General features: G+C 42.8%; 2 protein-coding genes across 5 annotated transcripts in view; one reads left to right on the forward strand and one right to left on the reverse strand.

The window, feature by feature from the left end:
• The window catches only part of CDC14B (cell division cycle 14B), a gene marked incomplete at its 5' end in the record, with an annotated part of 75,650 nt that extends 47,906 nt beyond the window's left edge, over positions 1 to 27,744 (forward strand). For 2 of the 4 annotated variants that reach the window (XM_080938529.1, XM_080938528.1), the window contains 10 exons: positions 623 to 699; positions 4,543 to 4,609; positions 5,313 to 5,375; positions 7,301 to 7,388; positions 7,834 to 8,064; positions 12,081 to 12,219; positions 12,324 to 12,483; positions 13,044 to 13,141; positions 15,242 to 15,388; positions 24,393 to 27,744. In XM_080938529.1, the coding sequence (XP_080794655.1) occupies positions 623 to 699; positions 4,543 to 4,609; positions 5,313 to 5,375; positions 7,301 to 7,388; positions 7,834 to 8,064; positions 12,081 to 12,219; positions 12,324 to 12,483; positions 13,044 to 13,141; positions 15,242 to 15,356 (1,038 nt within the window). In that variant the 3' untranslated portion in view covers positions 15,357 to 15,388; positions 24,393 to 27,744. Of the gene's footprint in view, positions 1 to 622; positions 700 to 4,542; positions 4,610 to 5,312; positions 5,376 to 7,300; positions 7,389 to 7,833; positions 8,065 to 12,080; positions 12,220 to 12,323; positions 12,484 to 13,043; positions 13,142 to 15,241; positions 15,389 to 24,056; positions 24,120 to 24,392 lie in introns of all 4 variants that reach the window. The other 2 variants (XM_080938526.1, XM_080938527.1) reach the window with 2 other exon arrangements.
• LOC308437460 (small ribosomal subunit protein eS25-like) lies at positions 9,506 to 9,871 on the reverse strand (the record flags this gene model as incomplete). The annotated part of the gene is made up of 1 exon (XM_080938551.1): positions 9,506 to 9,871. One exon carries the CDS (start codon positions 9,869 to 9,871, stop codon positions 9,506 to 9,508), a length of 366 nt encoding a protein of 121 aa, XP_080794677.1.
• Positions 27,745 to 27,881: the final 137 nt, after the last annotated feature.

A 27,881-nucleotide genomic window follows, 5' to 3' on the forward strand; every position in this document is an offset into this window, starting at 1 on the left:
AGTTGTAACTCCTACACCTGCTTCTGACCTCCTCAGCACTGTCCACACATGGTACACAGATATACACAGAGGCAAAACACTCATCGCATAAAAATAAATGAAAAAAAAAAAACATAGCTTGGGGCCAGTGAGATTGCTCAGCAGGTAAAGCCACTTGATGCATGGGTCTGGGGACGTAGAGTTTGATTCTTGGAACGGACATGGTAGAAAGGAAAGAACCAACTTCACAAAGTTGTCCTGTGACTTCCACATGTGTCCTGATGGCCATATTTACAAATACTAAAATAATAGTAACAATAATAAATAATAATTCATCCACCCTGCTTTTGGAGTTCCACTTCACCCCACTCCAGTTTGCAGCTCCACCTCTACTTGTCCACTTCTGAGGATGCTCACACATGGATCTGGAAAATGTGCATTTAAAATGCTGCACTTAGCACAGGTTGTTTGCCCTGTTGGTGTGGCAAAGAGGAATCTCTGGCAGGTTGAGACAAGCCATTAACTCACCCGTAGGATCAGGTGAGAACTTGGCTCTGATTGGCTGCAGCTTGTGCAGAAATGACTTCTTGGTGACAGAACTGTGTCACTGAGGAATAAAATGCCTTTTTCTTTCCAAATGTAGGTTATATATTTGGGAAGGACACCAGAAGACGCGTATAGAACACTAATCTTCGGAGATACAGCCTATATTCCTTTCAGGTAAATGCCCAGGTTATGTGGTAGGTGTATTTGATGAGGCTTTTACCAGGAACCTTTTGGTGGTAATTCTTGAAAGAAGCAGAACAGAAAATGAAGCCCTGGCAGGAAGGCATGTTAATGATGAGATCCAGGTGTCTTAACAGTGATACTGTTGGAATGTTGTCACTTCTGGTCTCTGTTTTGAAGACACTGGTGACTACACACACACACACACACACACACACACACACACACACACACACAGCCACAGCCACTTATCAGAGTATCAAATGTCTCCTGATTTTGCCTTCTACCTCTTTGACATGGTAGGGGAGATGAAGGACTTTCCTGAGAACCGAGTTGTAATGTAGCCAGGGGAGAATCCTCATGGTACCACGGGCATTACTATTCCAGGTTCCTGTACAACTCACCAGAGGGTTTTCACTACTCAGTAGGAAGAACTTTATGGGACAACACCGGACCCCCTTTTCCCAGGAGCACAGCCAGCAGAGGTAGTAGGTGTGGCTGGGATGTAGACACACCTGCAACAAAGTTTATCAGGCACCTTTGTGTGAGGTGTCCGCCCTCCTTGTTCCTCCCCTATGAGTAGATAACCGCCTTACCTCATAACTAGCATGGTGATCTTGAAAAAATTTTAAAGGGAAAGAAATGTTTAAAAAGCTATGAGTTGATTAATCTGGTGTCCTATAGATGAATTCTGGAATGTCTTCCTAACTGAAGACACTCTCCTCAGATAGTTCTGTGGAATCCTCTCCTTGAAACAAGGCTTCCATTGTTGGGACAGTGTTCAGATTTCAGTGATGTGATAGCTGAAGGCCATGACTGAGCCAGAGTGTTTCTTCCTTGTTGCCTAGCAGACTGTCCCAAGTGTTCTGTGATTTGAGGTGTGTAGGAAGAGAAAAGGCGGTGCTGAGGTAAAGTAAGCCACTCACCTTTTCAACTTGTAGCAGCCACCGTTTGTGTCTGTTAGAAGCAACTTTGCATCTGTGATCGCAGGGTGAGCTTCCCAGCATATAGATCTGCTGTTACAGAACAGTGATGACCTTGTTTGGAGAGTTCTCTCCAAAGTGTTAATCCCTTGCTGCCATTCTTAAAATGTAAACAGGCTCTCTTGCTAGAATGTAGCACAGACATCCTCAAAACCAGTTCCTGCTACAGCCTCCCCAGATAGTCCTAATTTGACTTGCTCACGTTTTATCATTATTTTCTTACTGTGTAGGCCTTGCTGTCCCCAGACTCAGATCTGCCCACCTCTGCCTCCTGAAGGCTGGAATTAAAACGTATGTGCCACTGCCAAGGATCAGCCTCAGTTTGTAGAGGGATTTCTGAGAGAAGGGATGTCTGGGAGCAGCAAAAATGACTGGTCACAATCGTGGTCCAAGCTGACTGCCCCTGCTCTGCTGAGATGGCTTTCCAGACACCACCCCCCCCCATTGTGTTCTCTGCTCTAGACAGCTTTTTTTACTATTCTAAAAAACACCATGGTTGAGACAGCTCTCTCTGCTAGTATAAATTCTAAAAGCTCTCTGGATAGCTCATGAGTGTTCTGATCAAAGTCAGAAAAAACGTTCTTAAAAAAAAAATTCTTGGATCATCTCAAAACTCTAAAAGTACTTCTTGGGTTTTCCACTCAATCAGGAGCCAGAAAATATTCTAAAAAAGCTGCGTTTGCTCTTCAGAGAGAGCGCCTTCTCTGGATAGCTGCTAGAAAACTATGAAAAATCCCCAAAGAGCTGTTCTCATTCTCCATGAAATTTCCATCTAAAACCAGAAATCCTGTTAGGAAAAATTCTTGAAGGGCTGTGATCTCTCTCCAGAGATCTCCAGACAACTCAACTCTTGCTAGAAAAAGAATTTTTTTTTTAAAAGAACTGCTCTGCTGGCATGTCTCATGCTGACCCTAAAAGCTCACTCTATTTACACATCAATTCAGTTATTCCAGGTTTCCTCCCCCAGGTCTGCACTTCAGGACGCCAGCCCCTTGACTCTTAGGAAGAGATAGCAAAGTGATCCCAGACAGTAAGGCAGCTGGGTAGAACCCAGCCCTGGAGTCACCATTCTGACCACGCCTGGACCTAAATTAGCTCTGTCCCAGGCTCACCCTGAACTCAGGAATCTGCCTGCATTTGTAAGCATCTTTGTGACTGCCACTGTGAAGCCCCTTATATAATTCATGTTGGTGTGTCTTTATGTTTTTGCATAGTTGAGAAACTAGGTTTTTGAACTCATGTTTTTAGAGTTTGTTTCCACCACATTAAGGACTGTCCTGAAGGTCCCAGTGTTTCCTATTTTTCTGAGACATTAGCCACATCTTTGCCTATGCTGTCTCTTATTATCATGGGGTCATTAATAACAACATAGTGGACATTCCTCAGAGGACCGTGAAAATATGCACATTAATATACAAGCAAGCTTAAGCCCACAGCTTTCACGGAGCCCATGCTTGCTGGCCTTGTGTCAGGGGCAGGAACCGTGTATTCTGTCCCTACCAAGGCCATACTGGACATGGCAGTGCCACCATGCCCAGCCTATTTGTTCCCCCCACATCCCTCCCCCCTCCTTCCCTCCCCCCCCCTAATTTCTATTTCTCCTTCTCTCCCTTTTGAGACAGCTCTGGCTATCCTAGAACTTACTATATAGACCACACTGCCTCAGACTCACAAGGTTCCTTGCTAGTGCTGGGATTAAAGGTGTGTACCACCGCACCCAGTGTCCTATGATTTCTGATTAAATCTGCCGTTGATCTTCTGTTTGGTGAGGGAAGCAGTCTGAAGGAGCACGTGTATTGCTGTTGTCTGTACTGATGCTCTGCTGCTTAGTTTTGTTGCACTTTTTGTGAGTGTCCCTCTTTTTTCTCTTTGTTTCTGAGAGTTTGCATTGTCCCCTGACCCTCTTGTTTCCACCTCTCCAAGGCCAGAGTTATGGGTGTGCGCCACCATGCCCATCACGTGGTTGTCAATGGCCTACTTTGGCTATCAGTTAGAGAAGTGACTTTTACCCTTGCTGTTACTGTGTCCTTTACAAACTTGAGCCTTACTCTGAAGAAAAATAGCAGTACCTATCTGCAGGGATTATGTGCCCAAAAGAAAACAAACAAGGGGAAAAAATACCTGCCCTAAGACAGAGTTTGCATAATATCCATAGCCCATTCTCTCCTTCAAAAAATTGATAAATACAATTTGGAAGGAAACACCAATATTAACAGTCAAATAAGCATTGCATATATGTGCACTTAGGGATTAGACTCAGAACATTGTACAAGGGCACACACTGAGCCTGCACCCCAGCTCAAAACACTTACACGTGTGTACCTGTGTGCAACTGCCATACTGTGGGATATAGAACATGAGTATCACCCCAAAGTCTTCCTCCTCTCCGTGCAGTCAGTCATCACCCTCTCAGAGACTGCTTTTAAGCTTCCTTCCCACGTTACTTAGGCTCAGTGGTTAGGGGAGCCCACATAAATGGTGGGTGGGTATGACAACCCAACTATCATTCCTGCCTTGGAAAGGCAGAGACAGTGTATCCCTAGAGTGAGCTCGCTGTCAAGGCCAGTCATATTGGTGGGCTCTGGGTTTGTTGAGAGATCGTGCCTCAACTGGACGCTCCTGTGGTTTTTAATGGGATTCTAACCCTTAAAAATTAGAAAGAAAAAAAAAAAGTCATCCAGTTTTTTTAAACTGAATTATTTAAAGTTCTGCTGTAACTATAGGGGCAGAATGCTTGCTTCTACACTGAGCAGATTGTTGAAGCAGAACGGATTTGGTTTTGAATTCTTGTCAGCCTTGTCTTGGGGTGAGTGTGCTGTAGAACATTAACAGAGTAACACTTTGGTAATTTCAGAGATGCTGCCTACGGAAGCTGCAGTTTCTACATCACACTTCTTGACTGTTTCCAGGCAGTAAAGAAGGTGAGTGTCTTGCAGAAGGTGCGTTCTTCTACACAGGGCTGTAGGTTTGAAGTATTCCATTTTTAGTTAACATAAAGTGGACCCCCCCCCAAGAATAAACAGCTCATTCTGAATTTCTGACTGTTTCTGTGCTTGAATGGGATGGAAAAGGCACTTACAGACAGACAGGAGACAGGCTGGGATTGTCGCTCAGTTGGGTGAGCACTTGCTTAGCAAGTGAGAGACCAAGGGTTTAATACCAGCATCATCACAAAAGCCAGGCACAAGAGAGTTAATTTGGTTCTAGATACAGTGTTAGCTTTGAGTGTGCCTCATCTAAAGGAAAAAAAGTTAAATACTTTTCCCTCCAAGTAATATTTATGTATATACAGCACAGAAACTGCAAGGTGTGCAACAAGTCAGGTCCCATCCCTTGCACTTACAACATGGTAACTGAGACTCAGTTCTTTTGTCGTCAGGCATTGGACTTTGAATTCACCAGGAGAATTTGGACAATTAATTTGTTGCAAAGTCTTATATAAAAATAAGTGAGTCACAGTTGCTTTGTCAGAAAGTTGCAAGAATGTGGGGTATGGCCTTTGAAAATGTGAACATTTTCATACATTACTTTCTAGATACATCCTGGTTCTTAATAGAAAATACTATGTAGAAAATTGGTGTTTTTCTTATACCTTTGTTCATAAGCATTTTCTTTGGATTTTAGGCAATGCAGTATGGCTTCTTTAATTTCAATACATTTAACCTTGACGAATATGAACACTATGAAGTAAGTTCTGGGTTACTGACTCCCCCAGTCCCCACACCTGTGAAAAGAGCCCAGGGTTGTAATGGGAGGTGCAGTGGGCAGCATCCCTGCGGCTTCCTATCTTCATTGGATCAGGTTCAAGTGAGAAAACTTGTTTTGAAAAACAAAGTGGAGAGGAAGTCGACCTGGCCTATGTACACACAGCATATGTTTAAGCATGTGCATACACACACACACACACACACACACACACACACACACACACACACACACACTAACACCCATGCCCTATTGGAATGTGGAATATTATCGACTGACTGAATTCTCTGTCCCTGCTGGGAGAGCTGGTCCTAGCCTGCCTTATCAAATGAAAAAGATGGGGCAGGAGAATATATCTAGGCAGACAAACTCATAGGCATCTTCTATATTTTTTTTAATATAAATATTAAGAAAAACAAAAGCCCTTGATTCTCGGGTCCCTTCCTCCAAGTATATGGGTAAGTATTAAGGGCCCTTTTTAGGCAGGAAAGCTTGGAGATTCTTTGTGTCCTGCTGTAGATATTTAGAGTGAGAAGAGGCTCTGCAGACAGCACTCCATGCATTCACATGGCTGTTAATTCTAAAGACCTATAATTGAAGTCTGAGTTAATTTCCATTGCAAAGATAAAGCATATCCTGGGGTTCACTCCTGCCAGCAGTATCTTGTAATACCATTGTTTCGAAAGTGCAGCATTTAACTACCTCCTTCAGCAACTGTAACTAAATTACTAACATCCTATTTTTTTCCCTTGTCCCTATAAAACTAAACATGTAAAATGAAATATACTTTCTTGGGGTTTGGTAGAGAGCCCAGTGCTTAAAGCACTTGCTGTTTGAGTATGAGGACCAAAGTTTGGATCCCTAGAATCCACATATGCTAGGCAGGGAGCCATGTATGGCTGAGGCCTGTAATCTCAGCACTCAAAAGGAAGAGACAGATGACCCCTGGGGTGGGCTAGACCAGCCTGAGTTAGAGTCTGCAAGCTCTGGCTTTAGTAAGAGTCCGTGTTCCAAAAGGTGAAATAGAAAATCATTGAACATCAGATGTCAACCTTGGGCCTGTACACATTTAAACTCTCTCTTTCTCTCTCTCTCTCTCTCTCTCTCTCTCTCTCTCTCTCTCTCTCTCTCTCACACACACACACACACACACACTGAAAATGGCAGTTGGTGCATGAGGTGCAATGTTTCTATGACCACAGTTGTTAAAATTATTTCCCTCTTTTGGTACCAATTCCATCGAAGTCGATTGGTTTTTCACTTCTTAAAAGTCTGCACCTTGCTGGGCGTGGCAGGTGGCAGACAGAGCTCTGTTGGGTCCAAGGGCATCTTAGTCTACGGAAGGAGTTCATACCTGCCAGGGCTATTTCATGGCGAGATTCTGCCCTAGAAAAGAAAGGAGGAAGGTGGCTTGAAGAGTGGCATCCATGGCTGTCTTCTGTCCAACATGTGTGTGTTTTGTTGTTTCCTCTCTGTGGAGAGAGTGCTTCTATCTGACACTTTGCTCTTTTTATTCAGGGAGTAAATTTGTCTCCATTGAAAGTTTCTTACAGTGGTGAGGGTGTGCTTCTAGTCTCCACACACACACTAGAAAAGTTTGCTCTCATAATAGGAACTCATTTGCTATATTCAGATAAAATAGCCGGGTAGGTGAAATAAAACAGCTGAGTACGGAGTATGTTTTCCAGGCTGATGGCCCGAGCAAAGAAACAGTTTTAAAGTGATTGACACCAGGGAAGTCAGCTGTCCCTTGGGAATTCTCAAAGCAGGGCAGAATAGATTCTATCTGTGTCTATTAATAAACAACAGACATGCTAAAGACAATAAGTGGCTCTGAACTGAGTGTTGAGAAGGGAGGAGGAAGGAGGTGTGGGTCAAAGGTTAATTGTTTGGTCTCTCCTTTGCAGAAAGCAGAAAATGGAGATTTCAACTGGATAATACCAGAGCGGTTTCTTGCCTTCTGTGGGCCGCATTCAAGATCCAGGCTGGAAAGTGGTAATGCAAAGCCCTGGGGCTGGTGTAGCCTCATCTTTTCTTTTGCAGTAGACTAGTAAGCTTGGAACTGCAGCATTTGCCTTTTGTCCCAGCTCTTTGTGAGTATGAGTAAGGCAGGAGGACACGTTGAGTCCTGACTTCTGGTGTGGTGTAAGGTTTGGGTGTCTGCGATGGGCTCAACCTTGCTCTGGTCACCTGTAGTTGCCTGTGGAGGTATGACAGGCAAAATTAAGCTAAGCTTCACTCAGTCTTTATGATTTAATCACTCTTGGTTATTTGAGCACACTGTTCTGCCCGGATGTTAACTTTTAAACCTTTGTGTTTTACAGTTATAATCAAATTGGTTTTCAGTCCCCAGTCCAGACACCATTTCCACCCACTTTCAGGTGAAACCGTTTTGTTTTCTTCCTGCATCTTACAAACTGTGGTGTGTTTCTTTATGTAGGTTACCACCAACATTCTCCTGAGACTTATATTCCATATTTTAAGAAGCACAACGTAACTACCATTATCCGTCTGAATAAAAGGATGTATGATGCTAAACGCTTTACGGATGCTGGATTCGATCACCATGATCTTTTCTTCCCGGATGGCAGCACCCCTGCTGAGGCAATTGTCCAAGAATTTCTGGATATTTGTGAAAATGTCGAGGGTGCCATTGCAGTGCATTGCAAAGGTAAATACGCAGCTAGGTTGGGTTAGCGTGAGAGAGAGAGAGAGAGAGAGAGAGAGAGAGAGAGAGAGAGAGAGAGAGAGAGAGAGAGAGAGAGAGAGAGAGATCCAAAAACAACATGCGATAATCAGTTCTCAGTTCTCTTCTACCATGTACTTCTCAAGGACGGAGCTCATAGTATCAGATTTGGCAGCAAGTACTTTTACCAGTTGATCCATCTGGCTGCCCAGAAAGAGTGATTTTTAAAATCCTTAATTTGTGTATAGAGTATGGTAAATTATCTTCACAAGTAAGCCTACAACAGCTTATTTCACTGAAATGTGTATATTTCTTCAGATGTTTGTCCTGTCTATGAGATGAGTCCTCCAGTTGCCAGCAGCAGAGCAGAGCAAGGTCGTGCAGCAGCTTGGTGTAGACTAACATGTGCTTCAGGACCTACAACAGTTTCTGAATTGAAATGTTCCAGGAATGACTGTGATCATGCGCTGTGTGAATGTAGAATTTTCTTCAATTAAGAAAACAAGGGATATTAAGTAGCAAGGTTAAAAAAAAAAGACTCATCAAAGTAATTTCTGTAGCTAAAACTATTCTAACGACAATCACACATTCAAATGTTCAGTTTGCAATGGAAGATGACAAGACATACCAAAGAGTAAAATGGAGGAGGAGCCAGGAAAGTATGAAAAACTCACAAAAACTATTCTTGACAAGGATCAGATACTGCATTTTTTCCAAGCAGATGATTTAAAAACAGCTCCCTCAACAGTGCACACAGTGAAAAGAACAGGTGTGAAAGGAGGGAGAAAATATGTGAGCGAAATCCAAGTGTCAATAGAAGACATAAAAAACATGAAGTAAACCCAAAAGGCAATTCTAGAAATGAATTAAAACTTACTGGCAGGGTTCCAAAGCAGACTTGAACAGGCAGACTGTAAAGGCCAGGACTGTAAAGAGTAGATCCATTAAGAAAGATACCAGGTCTGAGGAACAAGGAGAAAGGGAGTCAAGAGAAAGGAGCAGAGCGTAGCAATTTTGAGATGGAGCTGGGTAGGTCAGCAGAGGAGAGAGCAAAAGGAGGCGTACTGCCTGGAGATATTTTCCACTTTTATGAAAGACATGATTGTAAACATTCTCAAAACTCAGCAAACTCCAAACAGAACAAACTCAGAGACTCACATGAAGATACTTATGATGAGATTCTAAAGCCAAAGTACTTGGGGAATTGTTACAACTTGACCTGTACTCTAAGACCCTCTGAGAGTGGATTGATTTCTTCTATTTTTGAGGGAGTTTTGAAGGCTTATAGGGCTCTTGCTTATAAAGTTCTTCCTTATCAGTTAACTGCCTCTGTCCTTTCTTTCTTTCTTTCTTTCTTTTTTTTTTTTTTGATTCAATAAATTTTATTTTTCCAAATGTACAGCTGATTGAACCTGTTCATGCATCTTCACCAGCTGCTGAGGCATCTCCGCCCTTTTGTGTTCCTGGTGTAAATTACTTGGGCTCTGTGCTTTGAAACCAGCTTGATAAGTCTTTTACTAAGTAGCTCCTGAAGGGCTGCCCTGGCCAAGGAACCTCGAATCTTCAGTCTCTCAGAGACCACGGCTGGAGTAATAAGCTTATAGTTGGGAACTTCCTTACAGAGTTTGTCGTATGTAGCTTTGTCAAACAGGACAAGATTATTCAGCTTGTCCTGAACTTTGCCTTTGGACCACTTCTTTTTGGCCTTGCCACCAGATTTATTTACTGGGTCTTTGTCTGTTTTGGCTGACTTTCCAGCATCTTTCTTCTTCTTGTCATCTTTGGGCAGCATGGTGAAGCTCAGAGAGGAGTATGGACCACAGCAACCTCACTAAAATGTCAGAAGAAAAGGTTCCTCCACCGTTTCTAATGGAAGATCTGGTAACTGGAGAGTTTCCTCTCCTTACAATGTGACATAGTGAGTTTGAGGCCAGTCTGCAGTTTAGGAGACCCTAAGATAATACAATACAGTACAATATATTATAATACAACTCACTCTACTAAAGCATTTTCCTGGAATTACAGAACTAATGTAACATAGAAAAGTCAGTGAGTCTCCACAGTAACTGAAGTTCAAAAACCACATAATCATCTCTTGTTAGTATAGTAATGGCATTTGACAGAATTCACCACCTACCTTTTGTGATAAAACCACTAAGAACAAAGTCGGGCTGGAAGGAAACTACCTTCACACAGCCTCTTTCTGAAACCTTTTCTTTGCTTGCCCTCATCTGAGGTGGCTTTTCTAACAGCTACTTCAGGCCTCTCCCATACAACACGATTCACTTCCAAAGCTGCTGCCACAGTTTTATGTATTTGCTTTAGCAACCTCAAATATGTTCGTCATGGAGGGTCCTCTAACAATCCAATAGCATGTTTATATAGAGATTTATTAAAGGAAACTGGAGTCACTGAGTCCCTTGTCTATACTGTGAGCCATCTACCTAGAGGCATGAACTCAGGGCGCAGGAGGACTTGCTTTGGGTGGAAGGCTAATCTTTTTGTTCTATTCAGATTTTGAATGGATTGAAGGAGGACTTCCCACATTATGGAAAGCAGTGTGCTTACTAAAATTGGCACTGGGTAAAATGCCGATCTTGACCACAATTCCTTCCAAGTTGATTCTTGATTTGACACATTAACCATCATAGGAGTTAATTATAATGGTCTCCATAGAGGAAAAAAGCAGGGCTGGAGATGACTCATTACATAAAGTGTTTGCCATGCAAATGTGAGACTGCAGGTCTCTAGTTCTCTAGAAGACACAGAAATACTAGGAGGCCTTGTAGCTCACCAGTAATTCCAGCCCGGGGAGGAAAAAAGACAGGGTATTTCCAGATCAGACTGGCCAGCCAAACAGCCATATCTGTTAGGTTCAGTTCAGAAACCCTTCTTTAATGAATAAGCAATCAAAAAAGATTCTTAGACATTTACCTAGGGCCTCCTCCTTTATGCATGTGTGTGCCAGACACACACAATCATACACAAACATGTACTGCTGGACTATCTATGATGCACCAGCTCCCAAATAATGGCACAGAGACCTTTTATTAATTATGAATGCTTTAGGCCTTAGCTTAGGTTTACTCCCAGCTAGCTCTTATAACGTAAATCAACCCATTTATACTAACCTGTGTTTGGCTACATGGCACATTACCTTTCTCCAGTACCTGCACTTGCTTCTTCCTCTGCAACTGGCTGGCAAATCTCTCATCTAGCTATTGGCCGCTCAGCTCTTTATTAAACCAATCAGAAGGTGCTTTAGACAGGTGAGGAAGGAAAGAGAAACATCTTCAAACAGTATACTAAAATATTATCTCAACAAACATGAATGCATACTCACATGCACATCATAAAGAGACACATAAAGGAAGAGTTAAAAGTAAAAATGAGGTATAGTTTAGGTTGGAGTGCTTGTCTAACGTCCCAGGTTTGGGTTCTGTTCCTCACACTCCTGTAAAGCAGTGTGAACTGACACAGATGTTGAATAGGCGATTCTGTTGTATGTGGTAACAAATGCAAGACCTGGAAGAAAACAGCTTACTGTTATCATTGCGTGTGCGTGTGTGTGCGTGCACCTGAATATATGTGTGTACCACACTCCTGCAGGTACCTTTGAGGCCAGAGGATGTTTGATTTCCTAGAAATGGAATTACAAGCAGTTATTAGCAGGGCTCTGGGAATTGAGTGTGGGTGTTTAGGTTCCCTATAAGAGCTGTAAGTGCTCTTAACACTAAGCCATCTTTCCAGCTCCAAACTCTTAGTTAGTCCCTGTGCAGAAAGTGATTTTCAATCTTTGGCTTTGCATCAAATCCTCTGGGGGGAACTTCAGAAGGCTCTAGATTCAGTCTCTGCCCTTGAGGGTGAAACCTGGCACCTAGCCTTTCCAGACTGACTTAGAGAACCTCTGTGGAGGGCTATAACGTTTTTTTCCCTTTCTCTTATTCAGAGATTTCTGGAAGACGTGCAAACAGATTTCATTGATTGTTTTGTTTTTCTAGCTGGCCTTGGTCGAACAGGAACTCTTATAGGCTGCTACCTCATGAAGCATTACAGAATGACAGCAGCCGAGAGCATTGCCTGGCTCAGAATCTGTAGACCTGGCTCAGTGATTGGGCCCCAGCAACAGTTCCTGGTCATGTAAGTGCACTTGAAGCTTGTCTCGTGTAAGAACTAGTGGGTGTGGGGATATGGGGGGGGGTGTCCTTATGGAACGCTGTATTTTTGATGTTTAAACACTATAGGAAACAATCGAGCCTCTGGCTGGAAGGTGACTATTTTCGTCAGAAGTTAAGAGGGCAGGAGAACGGACCCCTCAGACAAGCCTTCTCCAAACACCTTTCGGATGTTGATGACATTTCGATGAATGGGCTTGAGAATCAAGACAATCAAGAGCCTGAGCCGGTAATGGAACCATCCCCATCACACTGTTGTTACTGCTGTAAATGCTGTTGAGATCCGTAGGGCACGGTGAAAACTGTAGGTAAAGTTAATAAAGTGGCTTTTAGGGGCTGTTACCCGTCATGTTTACATATATTTACAACCTTCTCTAGAAGTGTTTGAAAAGAAAGTTGTGTGCTTGCAGAATGCTTTGTTGACTTCCTAAACACAGATGACAATTACGAGTAGGGAGTAAGCTTCTAAAATGGATCTGGTTACGCCCCAACCTGAGCACACCGTGCTCATCTCAACTGCTTTAGCAGTTCATGTAGAGAACTTTCAAAGAACCACAGTTGTAACAGGCAGCAGTACTAGGTTAAGTGTAATGAATGGATGTGCAAATGTTAGCAAGAAACTTAGAGCGTGTGTGTGTGTGTGTGTGTGTGTGTGTGTGTGTGTGTGTGTGTGTGTGTGCGTGGGTGCCTGAATGTCTGGGTAAGTAGCCACTTGGGCTGCAATAGAACCTAAGTTAGCTCAGTGTTTATTTGTTGTTGTTGTTGTTGTTGTTGTTTTAACGCATGTAGTATAGTGATGATGATGAAGTCAGTGGAGTGACACAAGGGGACAGACTTCGGGCCCTGAAAAGCCGGAGACAGCCGAAAGCCAGCGCTCTCCCCCTCACGTGAGTGCCTCCCTTCTCTGGTCACCTGTCTGTTAGGTTTTCTGCATACTTTTCCCCTCAGCTGCACGCCAGTACTTTGCAATGATCGCTGTCAAGAGAATGACAGCAGATGTCAAGACCTGGTTAACGGATTTGTCCCTAGGTATTAAAACGGTTACTTTCTTATTCCACTCCCTCACACATGTCCCCCATCAGTCTGTACACAGGAGAGTCGAGTCAGCTGTCATGTTATATCTTAGAGTTATGACAAACCTATCCCCTAATTATGTTTCTATAATTTGGGGGGAGGGGGTCTGGTGGATTAAAATGCAGACAAAGGTTTATCTTTGTATCTATTATCAAAAGAATGAGAAGTTTCGTGTTAGGTGTCTTTTTCCCACATGTTAATATGGATCTAACTACTGGGAACATCCATGCTCAGCACACACATACAGGAAGCAAAGTCTGAGGCAGCTGTACCTTTCTCTAGGCTCTCTCCAGTCGGCAATTCCACCCAGGCCATTGCCCCTGTCCTTGCGGGTGTTCCCCTTTCTCTGGGGGCCCTATATTTCCAGCCTTTTCGTGAGGAAAGACTGATGGAGATGTGCCTCTCGGTCATAAATATCTGGCAATGCCGTAAGAAGTTAGTGATGTGGTTTCTCAGCATGCCTCAGGGTCCAGGTGCTGCTTGGGGGGAGGTTTGGGAAGGTTCCGGACACAAAATGCCAGTATTTTCAACATAAAGTCCTGGGTGAATTCTGATTTTAAGTGTCAATTAAGAATTCTCCACTTACTTTATAAATAGTGCCTTTTGTATAATTTATCTCATATAAATAGATACAAATATAGTGTAGGAGGTACATTAACTTCAAATGCTGTGTTTTATGATTATTAATGTTTTTATCTGAGTTTTTTTACTAGTTGTTTTTACTTATGAAATAATCCTCCCCAAACTAATTCTGTTCCTGATAGAGGAAGGTAGGTTGTACCCCACAGCACCCCTCCACGGGCCAAGCTGAGCTTTTGAGTCATGTGGAAGCTCACCATATAGTGCAGCTTCTTGTTGGAGCTTCTGGGTGTAGTCTGAGATCATTTCTAGTGAGCTTCCTTGTCTGCCCCTTGCTGCTGCTGGTGGGGTACTTGGGGAGAGAGACTTTGACATCCTTTGAACTGCAGCGTTTGTGGGTTACACTACATAGAAAGGTCAGGACCAACCTGCAAAATAGGAGACCTAAAGACAGAAGGAAGAGAAGGAAAAATAAATACCAAATTTTGAGTGTGTATTAGTTACTTTTTCTGTTGCTGTGATAAAACACGATAACCAGGGTAACTTATGGGGGGAAATGTTTATTTGGGCTTAAGAGTCCAGGGAGTTGGAGTCCCTAACCTGGGGAAGCAACAGCATACGAAGTGGCAGGCATGGCAGCTGAAGCTGGAAATGAAAACTTAAATTGTGAACTGTAGGCAGGAAGCACAGAGAGCCAGCTGAGAATAGCAAGCTGCTTTAAAACATCGTAATCCAAGCCCAATGATGTGTTTCCCCATCAAGAGTACACATCCTACACCTACCCCAACTGTCTCAACCACACCAAGTGTTTAAATGCCTGAGGTTATGAGGCCGTCTCAGAAATATAGCCTGGCCACAATGGTGAAATTGGCCCTTGGTCAGGTGTACTTCTGTAATCCACATTGCCATTCCCTGGAACTCCCAACTGACCTGAGCTCTGTTTCTGTTCAGCGGAGTTCCCTGGTCACAGTGACCCCTGGCCTGATCATATTAGACAGTCTTGGATTGCTTCTGTGTCCTCTTCTACTTGTGTTCAGGTGTACTGTTTTGTATGTGTAATGAAAAGCTCAAGTACTGTCTGTCAGTCAGTATGGTGGGAGATGGAGTCTAACCGTTTGTTCCTGGGTGTTGAACTTGTTTAAACTAAAGTCGGCATTTTTGTCTCAACAGAAGCTGGACCACCACCACCCTTGTTTCCCCGCCCCTCTCCATCACAGTTGCTGCCCTGGGCCTTTTAGGGTGTCTTAAATCCACAGGTGGCTCTATGTATTTTATATGATTTATTTTGGCTTCCCAATTTGAACATCTGTTCTTTCCCCTTCCGCCCTTTCCAGATGTCCCCTAGCTGTGCTGACCTCTGCACTGTGTAGTGTTGCCATCTGGTGGATTGTGTGTGACTACATTCTTCCCACCCTGCTGTTCTGTCTTGATGGCTTCAGAACACAGTAGCCATCTGGACCCTTTGACAGATAGTTTGCTGTGTAAGTTTCCTGTTCCATTTCTTTCCTGCCCTCCCCTGGTGTCCAGTGTGGTTCTCATGGTGCATGTGTTTCTCCTCCTGGCTCTCCTGGCTTTGTTTGGTTTGCTTGTTTTCCAGGGTTCTCTTTCTGAATCTTTTCAATGAACGGGATGGTACCAGCAGAGAAGGGCCTCAACAATTCTTTTGAGTCAAGGATGTTAAAAATAACATCTAGTTTCGAAAGTTGTACTAGCTGTTTATAAATGTGGGCATTGGAATAGTTCTCCCGCCAGTCAAAAAAACATTCAGGTAGTTGGGCTAACTAGCCCGGTTTTGTGTCCACCAGGGGGCTGTGTTCACCTCTCATGTTCAGAACTGAAGTGTGTCTCCTGTCAAGAGCTCTCTCATCATTTCTACTTTTTATCAAAAGACTGGGCTTTGCAGGCTTGGGGGCTAGTGAGGACCGTGGCCCGATTCAGCTTCTTCACACCTACCTGTCTGGAGTCTGTAGAACTGTATCTCATCTTCTCTAAGTGAGAAAAGGAAGCCGGGAGCTGGCTGTCTCCCTTGCTTGTGTTTCTGTCGTCTCTGGATTCTTCCTTCCTTTCTCACACCACCCAGACCATCTTTGTTACGTTATGTACACAAGTGTAGTCTCCTGACCTTGTCACTTTCTCAGGGGAGACACTTGTCAGCAGAAGGCAGCAGAAAACCTCCATGTGTAACACCAAAGTCGGGGACTGCAGAGGGAGATTCTGTCCCACACCACCACCATCCTGTATCTGTTTTCTGAGACCTTTCTTTATTCCAGTTCATTCCAAAATTTACTCTTCTTGTCCCAGCTTGGATTTAGAAATTAGCAAAGCATGCAGACTTGCCCTCTAGGATCTCCTCCAAAGTGAAAATCTGTCACAGGCAACCTGGCCGTTGTGGTTCTGTTGAGGGTTTCATGGAGCTAAGAAAGATTTAAAGAGGAATCAGAGTCCACTCTTTAAAACTATAGAAAACATGCCGAACACATATCTATAAGACGGCATTTCCTTGTATATCTTAGATGAGTTTAGAATCTCAATTTCATTTTTTTTAACTTTTCTACCCTTTGAAGAACAGTGATGCCTTTTATAGTTAATTCTTCTCAAACTGTTCCAAGAGGCCAAGATATTCTGAATGGGTGGAGTTGCTGCTGATAATGATTGTCTTCAGGCTCAGCTTAAATGTTGCTTCTACTGGGGAGTTCCTCTTCAGCGTCTTCTGCAAGTGTGTTAGATCACTCCCATAGATGATGTCAACACTGCATTTCAAGACCAAAACAGGGTGTTCCATTTAGCCTGCCTACTGACTTGAAATTTTTTTAAAAAGCAAGAAGCTTTCTGTTATTGAGGCAAGTGACAAGTGTGTTTTCCATAGGCACGAGCTCTTGGTGATAGTGATTGGCCACTGCTGTGAGCTGCATTTTTTGTTTTCTATCTAGTGCACACAGTGGGGGACAATGCTCCTACAGGACGGTACAGGGGTCTGTGGGTATCCTCCAGAAAACTCTGTGGCAGTGGTCCTACAGAAAGCCATCCAGGTATTTTGAGGGTTGGCAGGACACTCTTGGTCCAAAAGATTGCTTTTCTAATTTTGCTATGTGTCTCATCCGTTGTCACTGTCTTAAAATCTGGAGCTGCTGAGGCTTTAGAGATATCACAGACAGGGCAACAGTCTATGGTTTGGGCACAGGGTCAGGAGCCCAAAGGCAACTTGGTTGGGGAAGGGAGAGAGAGAAAAAAAATGTATATTCTGTATTGCATGGGATGTACCATGAGGGCAGGGCAGGTGGCAGTGAATCCCGTGTTTCTGCGGCAGAGTGACACTTGAATTTGGCCTCCTCAGCCTATCTGAGCTGCTCGTTGGTAATATGCAAGTGTGGACCTGGAGCTTTCCACTGTATTAATGGGTTAATTGCTCGCTCAGGCCAGGTGATCTGAGGCCTCCCTGGTGTGATTAATGTATTACTAAATCTCCCCCTGAGTTTCAAAGCTCCCCAGAAATTAGTAACCAGTAATACCATTATTTCACATTGGTTTACAACTATTTCTTAGAAAAATAAATACTCTATTTTCAGTTAGCCTAAGAAAATATTTTTTGATTTTAGCAGTGGATTTTTGTTTTGTGTAGCATTTAAGCATTTCAGTAATTTAAAAGATCAGGGGTAGATTTCTTGAGCAGGCATTGGTGTGTGTGGGAGTATGTGTATATGTGTTAAAAAGTAACCAAGCATTTGACTTCAGATAATCTGAAATGGGAGAGTCGTGTTTCAGAAAAAAGAAGTCTCATTTTTTCTCTCTTTTAAAGAAGCAGCAGAGGAGAATCAAGTAATACATTCTGCCTGGAGAAATGAGCAGATGGATTTTGTTACCTTTAAGCAAAATTCTAGATTCATATCCTTAAGCAATAAATAAATATTTCCTCTTTAATTTGTATTAACAGAAAGTGTAGCAATTGGATAAGAGAAGCAGCATTAATATTCTATATAGCCCAGTACAGGGTAAGCATGATTAACAACGAACAGAATTTAAGGAGAGAGGGCTTTGAAGGTTCCCAACAGGGAGGTGTGACATACCAGGCTATGTCTGAGCTAGTTGTTCATCTTACTGTCACACATTATGTCCCCAAAAGTGAGTCATCACGCTCAGAAAATATGCATGCTGATGGTGTGCCTACTAAAGTGTTGTAAGTCATTTTTAATAAATCCCGTTTGGGGGAGGAGAGTTCATGCCTTGGGGTAGCTGGTTCCTCCTCGAGTCACATTTCTGTGTGAGCCTGTTTCTGTTGGAGTATTTCAGATCAGCTTTGAGAGTTGGGCTGATTCACCAGGGCTACACTGCTCTTCTCATACACTGGCGAGCCAAGGAGAGTTGTTCGGCTTCCTTCTCTGTGGATAACTTCACTTATCATCTGAGCTTAGGAACCTTGGCCGCAGTAGAAGCACTGGTGCCAGTCACCCTGGTCATGACAGGCCTGTGAAGTAGATTCCTCCTTAGTTGGAATCACCTCTTTTTACTCTCTGAAGCTGGTCTCGTACAGGTTGCTTTCCCAACTGTAGTTTGACTCTGAAGGGAGGAAGCTTTTTGGTCAGTATTTTCTTCCTCTAGCAAACAGCGATGGGAATAAATTGGTGTGCATGGTTCTGAAGCAGAGGATTACCTGCCAACATCTTTTGATGTTCTTTGTTATTTTTCTTCTGACAGTTTACTGAGCATTACTTACAGAGAGACAGTGCTCTGTGTAGTTGTTCTTTCTGATTCACGATTTTTTCCTCCTGGGCAGTCTTCTGTTATGAGAAGGCTTTTAGATTTTAATTAAAGGCAAGCTTCACAGTATTTAAGTAACTAGTTTGGTTATGATAATTGAAAATTTAGTAATTAGTTACAATGCAGACAAAACTGAAAATTTTTAAAACATATTTAAAAATTAGCTTGGCATAAAATTATTGCTTTGTTGTTTATTATACTTTCTGCTCTGACCAGTGAATATTATAGCTTTTTTTACTAAATTTATGTTTAAACACTTGTTTTTTATTAAATTTATGTTTATGACTTGTGACTGAAACCTTAGACCCTGCTTTGACAGGGTTGACTAATAGTTTTCTTTGGTGTGTAAATTGTACAGAATGCCAGGTCATTCATTTCCCTAAAGCAAAGCACCCTGGCTACTTCTGTAATAGCCTTCAAAGAGAAATGAGATGCTTGGTACAAAAATGTGCTTAAAGTTTGTTTGTTTTCTGTGTAAATGGCAAATGTGATTATGCAAAATTGCCTCCTCTAGCATCTATTTAACAGTTGTCTTAGTGAATATAATCTTACCTTTTCCAACTGTTTTCAGAGTAATTCTTCAGTCCAGTGTTCAGAGCTGTAAAGCCCCTGAACCTAACCTTTCTGGCAGTGCAGGCATTACTAAACGAACCACCAGATCTGCTTCGGGGAAAAGCAGTCTTAAAAGGTGAGAAAAGACTCCCGTTCCGGACAGTCTCACGTTTGTTTCCAGTTCACTCTTCTGGACCCTGCGTCCGGAGTCTGACGAGAAGATAGGAAGTTGGAGGCTCTGTGATGGGAATGGAAGCTGCTGTGTTACTTGTTCAGAGGAACTCTCTCTTGTTGGAAGTGTGGCCTATGGCGTGGTTTGATATGGGGAAGCTGAGAGCGTCACCCTAGAACTTTGCCCAAGTGCTTGTTGGGCTTGAAGGAAGCTTCTTCTCCTGTGCATCAGATATAGCTCAGTGTGTCATGGCGGAGCCTCAGAGCTCTCAACCTGATGTCCTGTTCTCCTGCCTCAGCTCTTCCGAAACCACCTGCTGCTTTCCTTTGTATCTCCTCGGTTGTTACTTCCACTTAGTCTAGGCTCTGAGAGCATTCTCCATCACATCTTCTGAGTCCCAGCCCTGGCTCCTTCCTGGCCTGTGAAAAGCAGGTGCCCTGTTCATGCTCAGGCACCATCACTTGTCATGGTGACTTCACTTGCTTTGTTTTTTGAGACAGGGTCTCTTTATGCAGCCTTGACTGTCCCAAAATTCACTCTGTAGACCAGGCTGGCCTTGAACTCAGAGATCTTCTTACCTCTGCCTTCCAAATGCTGGGATTAAAGGCATGTACCACCACCATCCAGAGATACTTGACTTTAAAAACGGGTGGCTCTGAGGAAAACAGGGTCAGATTCTACATTCTACTTGCCTCCTTTATCTGTTCTTTTTCGGTTTGATGGAAGCTTTCTCACCTTCATGCCTGGTGTGGTCTGCCATCACTGTCTGTCCCAAGAGCTCTGGGCACTCAGGATTCTTAGGGATGCTTTTGAGTTTTGTTGTTTTTCTTTGTTGCTGAGTTGTTTGTAACATTTCACTTCGGAGTTAGTCTCCTGAGAGCAAGAAGAAGAACCTAAGTGGGTATTTGAGAATCTTCAGTCAGCCACTGGAAAGTTCAGGATTTAATTTTAAGGGCTTTATATGTGTGGAGTGTTGGTGACCACAGAAGCCAGGAAGCAGGAGCTGGAGTCTGGGTGGCTGTTAGCTTCCCAATGTGTGTGCTGGTCCTGTAGAAGAGAAGCAGGTGCTCTTAATGTCTTCCCAGACCAGTTTTAAATTTTTATTTAGATATGTAGTTAAGTGTTCATGTTTCTTTTATACTGTGGTTCCAACCTGACAAAATTAGAACAGGATCAGAGTTAGGTACACTGTAACATAGTGTCCTAGAACAGGGTCAGAGTTAGGTACACTGTAACATAGTGTCCTAGAACAGGGTCAGAGTTAGATACAATGTAACATAGTGTCCTAGAACAGGGTCAGAGTTAGGTATACTGTAACATAGTGTCCTAGAACAGGGTCAGAGTTAGGTACACTGTAACATAGGGTCCTAGAACAGGGTCAGAGTTAGATACAATGTAACATAGTGTCCTAGAACAGGGTCAGAGTTAGGTATACTGTAACATAGTGTCCTAGAACAGGGTCAGAGTTAGGTACACTGTAACATAGGGTCCTAGAACAGGGTCAGAGTTAGATACAATGTAACATAGTGTTCTAGAACAGGGTCAGAGTTAGATACAATGTAACATAGGGTTCTAGAACAGGGTCAGAGTTAGGTATACTGTAACATAGTGTCCTAGAACAGGGTCAGAGTTAGATACAATGTAACATAAGGTCCTAGGACAGGGTCAGAGTTAGGTACACTGTGACATAGGGTCCTAGAACAGGGTCAGAGTTAGGTACACTGTAACATAGGGTCCTAGAACAGGGTCAGAGTTAGGTACACTGTAACATAGGGTCCTAGAACAGGGTCAGAGTTAGGTACACTGTAACATAGGGTCCTAGAACAGGGTCAGAGTTAGATACAATGTAACATAGGGTCCTAGGACAGGGTCAGAGTTAGATACAATGTAACATAGGGTCCTAGGACAGGGTCAGAGTTAGGTACACTGTAACATAGGGTCCTAGGACAGGGTCAGAGTTAGGTACACTGTAACATAGGATCCTAGAACAGGGTCAGAGTTAGGTACACTGTAACATAGTGTCCTAGAACAGGGTCAGAGTTAGGTACACTGTAACACAGTGTCCGAGTTCTGACAGGAAAATAGATGGGCTGAGTTGTGCTTATTTAATTTAATTAATGACTAATCAGGAACCATTAATTTACTTATTGGTTGACAATGCTGATGCTGGAACTCAGGGTTTTATGTGGATGAAACAAGTGCTTTACTAAATATCCAGCCCGAGCCATGTCTTAAAAGCTTCTGAAAAAAGTAGGAAAATAAAAATCTCATGTAAAGCTTCTGAGCTATAAATCCAGTTTGAAACTATACAATATGACTTATATAGAGAAGTGTATTGTAATTATTTCAGTATGCAAATTTCTTAGTATGCATACAAACTAAGCACAGCCCCCCCCATTCTTGATTCAGATTGGTAGGATAGCTGAGGTTTTAGATTTTAACTTTTTCACTACGTTGCAGGAAATGTGAATACCTTTCATGTGCAAACTGTCAAAAGTTCCCTTGGAATAGTGGCCTTTAATTCCAGCCCCTAGAAGACAAGGAGCCTGGTCTACATATCAAAGTCTAATAGGGTTATGTAGTGAGATGTTGTCTCAAAACAGAACATCAACACTTTCAGAAGGTTTGGTGTTGATATTGATATCTTAAGTGCTCGATCTTTTGGTATAGTCAAATCAGACTTGCTCATTTGATTCTGAGTAGTAGACGTTAGCCCAAACTTTGAACCATATTGTGCCGTACTGCGTTGAGGAAGGCCTACTGTGAATAGATCCTTCTGTCTAGGTTTCTTGGCTCCACTTGTCTTCCCTGGATAGTGGTTTCTGATTTTCAGTGACTCCTCTGAGGTCCTAGATTGGATGCTTTGAGGATTCTAAATAAACTGGGTTAAATTAACTGGACCAAAGTGTCTTTCAAGAATTTAGGGTAGTGATAAGCCAAAGAGATTTGCAAGTTGAGATAGGAGTACTGTGACCTACATTCTTATTACCTTAACTATTATCACCTCTAGCTTACAAAAGAAAGGCATACAACTCCACCACTTCTAGGAAACAAGAGATCAGAGACTTCCAGGATATAGCCTCCTGCATTTAACCTGCTGAATAATGTTCAGCTTTTGTTTAGTGAGATTAAAGGAATTAACATTGGTATGTAATCTACCTGTGGGGGGAGACTCTCAGCTGAGATGGTTGGGTAATTCTAACATACTTATTTGAAATCTCTTCCTTTTAAACAATAGCACATCCCTCACCCCACCCCCACAAAAAATAAAAAAAACACACATCAAAACAAAAATTTGACTTTCTTTCTATGTCTCCCTTCAGGCTCACCAGGCCTCCTGGTCCTTTTGTGGGAGAGACCCCCTGTGTTCCAGGTCCTTACTCATATATCTCCTGTGACACCCACAGCAGCATGGGTGTTTAATCCTGTTTAATCCTGTGTCTCCTTTCACACCCCCTCCCTTCGCACTGAGTTTACTCCTGAGTTTTGACATTATATCAAGAGAAACTTTAACTTCAGAGACTTCCCCAACAAAACCTAAAAGAGTGGCTCCTTGCCCTGAGAAGATGGCGGGTTGTGACAGAGGTACTTGCTGTTGGAGAAACGCCACTGTGCTGCTCTTGTCCGATGGCCTTCTGTCCTGTGTCCATTTGGAAGGAAGCCACATCCAGTCCTGTGGCTTCTGTGTGTGGAGCACACAGCTTGTGTAGGGCGGAGTCGGTTGTCATGGGTTTTTCTATTAGGAACTTAAACTTTCTATTAGGACCATAAATCCATTATAACAGCTCATAACTGACTTAATGAATTGACCTTTTTTTTTCTTTCTTCCGTGTTCCCACACTAACTCTCAGAACAAATCTTGAACACCATCACATCTACAAGTGGAGAACTCGCAGATGCCTTATTTGGGACATTCATCTCAGTTCACACGTCTTTCTGTATCTCTTTGCCGCTGTGTTTCTGGAAGCTTCTAAGGTTTCTTTTCGGTCATCTTTTCTTTTTCCATTACTTCATCCCATTTCCTTAATATGGCCCTCTTTATTTTTAAGATGCTTCATTCTGCTTTTTAGAGGGAGTCATCGCCGTGAAATTCCTGCCTGTCATGGCATCAAGCTCTCTGGGGCTCAGCTCCTGGTTCCTGTCCGTTGTTTCAGGGAGTTCATATTTCATCCGCCATTGTCTCCAGGAGTCCCAGGATGATCTCTCTCTATTCTTAAGCGCTGGTTCCCTCTGAACTTGAAAATAGTTAACACCGTGTAGAACGGCAGACAGGTGTCCACTTGACTCAGTCCGCCAACCTCTGCTCATGTCTGGAAGAAGTATGCACCTGATCAGATCGGCCCTCTCTTTCTGAGCAGGGTCATCTCCAAGTCAGAGGTAGTTTTTCTGGGTGGGTTTGTCTTGTCTTAGTTTTACTTTCTTCTTTTCCTTTTTTTTTTTTTTTTTTTTTTTTTTTTGGAAAGTTGCTAATTGGTTTGAGTTATACCAACACAATGTGGGAGGAAAAAAAAACAGAGAGGAAGGGTAAGTCAGGTTGATTTTTGGGTGAGCCGGCGGTCCCTGCCCAGATCTCTTTTACAGACAGGCCAAGTGCTCCGAGAACTTGGGCCAGGCTTGAAACCACCCAGTAATCCCTTTTTATCTCTTCCTTCTCTGCTCTTTCCCCACAGCCTGGCTCCTTGGAGGGAGAGGAGGAGGCGTGCTTTGCAGCAAGCGCCCATGCTGGCCTTATGGTACCTGTCTTCTCTGCTGCCCGTGCTGTGTCTTTGTTTATTTCTATTGCTTTGAACTTTTCTCTGCCCTGCCTTTCTCTCATGTCTGCCTTTGTGGTCGATGTTGTATTGTCTCTTCTAAAGGAGGCCATTAAAAAAATCACACAAGTGTGTGCTAATCTTAGCATGTCGATGTTCTCATTGTGTTGCCTTCCTTGTCTTTGGAATTTTTCTCTGGGACACTTTAGAATCTTTGTGGTAAATCTCTCTCTCTCTTTTTTTTTTTTCCCTCAGTCCAGCCATTTCAAGGACTAAGACGGTCTTACGTTAAAGTAAAAAACCAGTGACCAGCACTCCAGGGAAGACTAGGAACAGAAAACCCCAGAAGGATTTTTTAGCCAATCGATCTGAGAACAAAGCAGACTCTGCAATGGCCTTAGCTTCTTTCCACATAAGAAGTTCATTCAATGAAGAAAATGTCACTGGCCTCTCATCCACTCACTGACTCTGGGGTGTGGTTGAACGATTTGAGGGCCTGACTCTCCCTTTTGTAATCTGGAGTTGGACAAATGCTGCTGTTGTGAATTTAGTCTCAGGTGTCAATACCCTGTCCTCTGCCACCAGAGAGCTGTCTGGTGAGTGTGGTACATGTGTGTCCCTGTGATGGCAATCTTAGGTATTTATTTTTTGTTCAGCCTGTGACCCTGACTTGCAGTTTATAAAGATGAAAGATGAACATCCCTCCAGTGGTGCCCTCCATCTTAAGGTATGACTTGGTACAATCAGCTTCACTTTATTTACTCTTGTTAACACTGTTGTGATGTTCACTGCGTGAAGTACCCAAGCTGCTTGTCTTTCACCAAAGAGTGCTTTATTAACAGTCTGTGAACGCTGCATTTAAACACTGTCGTATGTGGTTATGATTACCAGAAACCTGCTAGAGAATGTGGATGAGGGAGTTGGAACCCGTTCTCGGTTAAATGGTTCCTACAAATCCTTCCTTGTGTCATTTAGGATGAAGATTTCAGAGCTGGGATGCTGTTGGGTTGCTCAGTCACATGTTACAAGCGTGTTTACTCCATTACATTAGAACCAAACATCAACCCTAGCATTTTTCTTTAGAAAAGCATCCTAAATAATGGTGGCTCTAACAACAAAATTGTGAGCCTTGTGGTAGTGTCACAAGCCTTTAATCCCAGCATTTGGGAGGCAGAGGCAGGTGGATCTCTGAATTTGAGAGGCCAGCCAGTGTTACACAAGGAAGTCCTGTCTCTAAAACAAAAACCAACCCCAAAAATCCCAAAATTGTTAGCCCTTTGTAGAGTCTTTCTCTGTAATGCTGTGGAGTTTTTCCCTTGTGATTCAGTTTGATTTTAGTGACAATCACTTGCTTCCAGAGTTAGGCTGTTTGCGTAAGAGAACTCACTGTTGCCTTTGGTTAGGGAATATGACTAGAAACTGTAGCGTGCCTTTTCTCTTCACTCTGCTGGAAGCCAGCAGCACCCGTGCCATGAAGCAATTGCAAAACCAGAATCTATCTGTTGCCAAAAAACAAAGACAGCCCATTAATTAGAAAATATTGTATAGTTGTCTTGGTTACTTCCACAATCAAGGCTAATGGTTTTTGACTCTCCCAGTTTAGAAACTGGAGAAATGCAATATTGAAAGCCATTGATAGCCAACGCCTTCCTAAGACAGGTGAATGTGTCAGGTGAGCAGGCAATCCCACTTGAAAAAGCTGCCTTCCTTGTAGTTGGTATTGACAGGATAAAGGATAGGTAATGTAAAGTCCCTCCTTTCAGTGTTTCTGTCCTCAAACTGCATTGGCTGGCCTTGGATTGGAGGCCTGAGGAGTCAATGTAAATTCACACAAAGAGCCCCTCCCTAGGCAACACATAGCTTTCAAACAAGGCAGAAAGGCAGTTAAGGTAAGGTTTGTTGTTATCCCTGGATATGAATGAGTTTAAGACCTAGATAAGACAAACATTTCATTTACCAATAATGCTGAATTGAACTAAGGTGCTTTTTAAAAGGCACAGTTTTGTGTTGGCAGCTCCGTTAGCTAGAATTGCTGCCACTGTGGCTCTTCCCTATATTTAACTCCCTTGTGGAATTTACTTAGGAAACGTTGAGTTGGTGAGGACATATTGCCAGGAAAACCTACTTAATGTTGTCTGGGGAGGACTGCATAGCAACTGACTGGTGACATCCATGACCCAGGAAGTCTTTGATCAAACTAATGGGAAGTCCCTTCCTGTTGGGAATTAGTGGACTTCCTCTGCCCAAACTACAACTACCCAGAAGCTTCTAGGATGGAAGACCCTGTTGCTATAGGGCACGAATCAGTGGATATTGGGTAGAGGAACCCCTTTAACTTAAGAACGTTAAATACCTTTGTAAGTACATCAAGTCTTCTTCCAGCAGAATTAAAATTAGAAAAGTATATTTATAGGTGCCCTTGATGCTTTTTGGGAAACTCATACCATCCGGAGTTCCCGAGAGCAATGTCTGCAAAGCTGGATGGACTTCAGGACTTGTAGACTGATTAATACAATTCTGAGGCCCAGCTTAAACTCTTGCCTTGAGGCAAGGGTAGACCCTGAGCATCATCCAGATTCAAGGGTATCAGTATTTGCCCAAACTAACATGGCCACATGCTGCTCTTCCTCACTAACTTCCCAGCTTTAACTTGATCCCCCAAACCTAGCCCTATCCATTGTCCTGCCCTGCCCTACTGTCCCCTCTCAGGGGTGACTTCTACCTCTTGGTTTGGGCCCTGACAGGTCATAGAGGCTTCCCAGGTGTTCTCATGGGGCTCTTTGAGCAGAATCAGGTCCGGCAGACCCTTCCAGCTTTCTGAGTAGTTTGTACCTGGAATTCCTCAGGCCTCCGTTAGCTTGAATATCTGTCTGTGACAAGTGAGTGTGTGTTCTAGAAACATCAGCTGCTTTCCCTTGTATATTTTTTTTAACAGTTCTTACTTGCATTTTGGAAAGCAGTTAGTCAGAAACCTTAAAACCTATTTTTTTTTTTTTTTTTTAAAGCCGGGTGATTGTAGCAGGCGGTTCTCTGAGTTCAAGGCCTGCCTGGTCTTCAGAGCGAGTTCCCGAATAGTTAGGGCTACACAGAGAAACCCTGTCTCAAAAAACAGATGATACAAAAACTATTTTAAGATTTCTCTCCCTCTGCCGTGGACTAGTGAGAATAGCCACAACTCTTGCATTTCTTCATAAACCTTGAGTGTTTCCCCTGTCACGGAGTGGAAACACTACAGATAGGTTTAAAAGATGGCCTCTACTGTGTAAGAAATGACCTCCTTGCTGATCCAGTAGAACTCACTGTGGATAGACATGTCTGTCGGTACAGTACTGCGGTCTTGCATCCATTGTTTGAAGACTTTATTGTACACTCATGTACAGATGGAATTTTAAAATGTTACTGATGAGTCAGTATTTGATCAGCCATTGTCTTGGTATTTTATTAAATTGCATATTTCTAATCGTATTTTTTAAAGCTGAGAGAACTGGTTGGATGTTTATTCTCATGAAGGTATTTTTAAGATAAAAGCTTCACCATAGCCTGTTAACATGGCACATATGTAGTTTTTGATACTTTTTGTTGCATTTGAAAAATCTTGTGTATTGTAAAGTGGTTTTATACAAAATACTGAATAGTAGAAATTGTATAATTTGCAATCATATAATTAAAAATATTAAACAGTCTTTTGGCTCGTTGTATTCACTTACTGAGCATGCCCAATAGATATTTAATTATGAAATCTAA

The sequence above is a fragment of the Micromys minutus genome (assembly GCF_963924665.1).
Source record: "Micromys minutus genome assembly, chromosome: 1".
In the NCBI taxonomy this organism is placed as follows: Eukaryota; Metazoa; Chordata; class Mammalia; order Rodentia; family Muridae; genus Micromys; species Micromys minutus.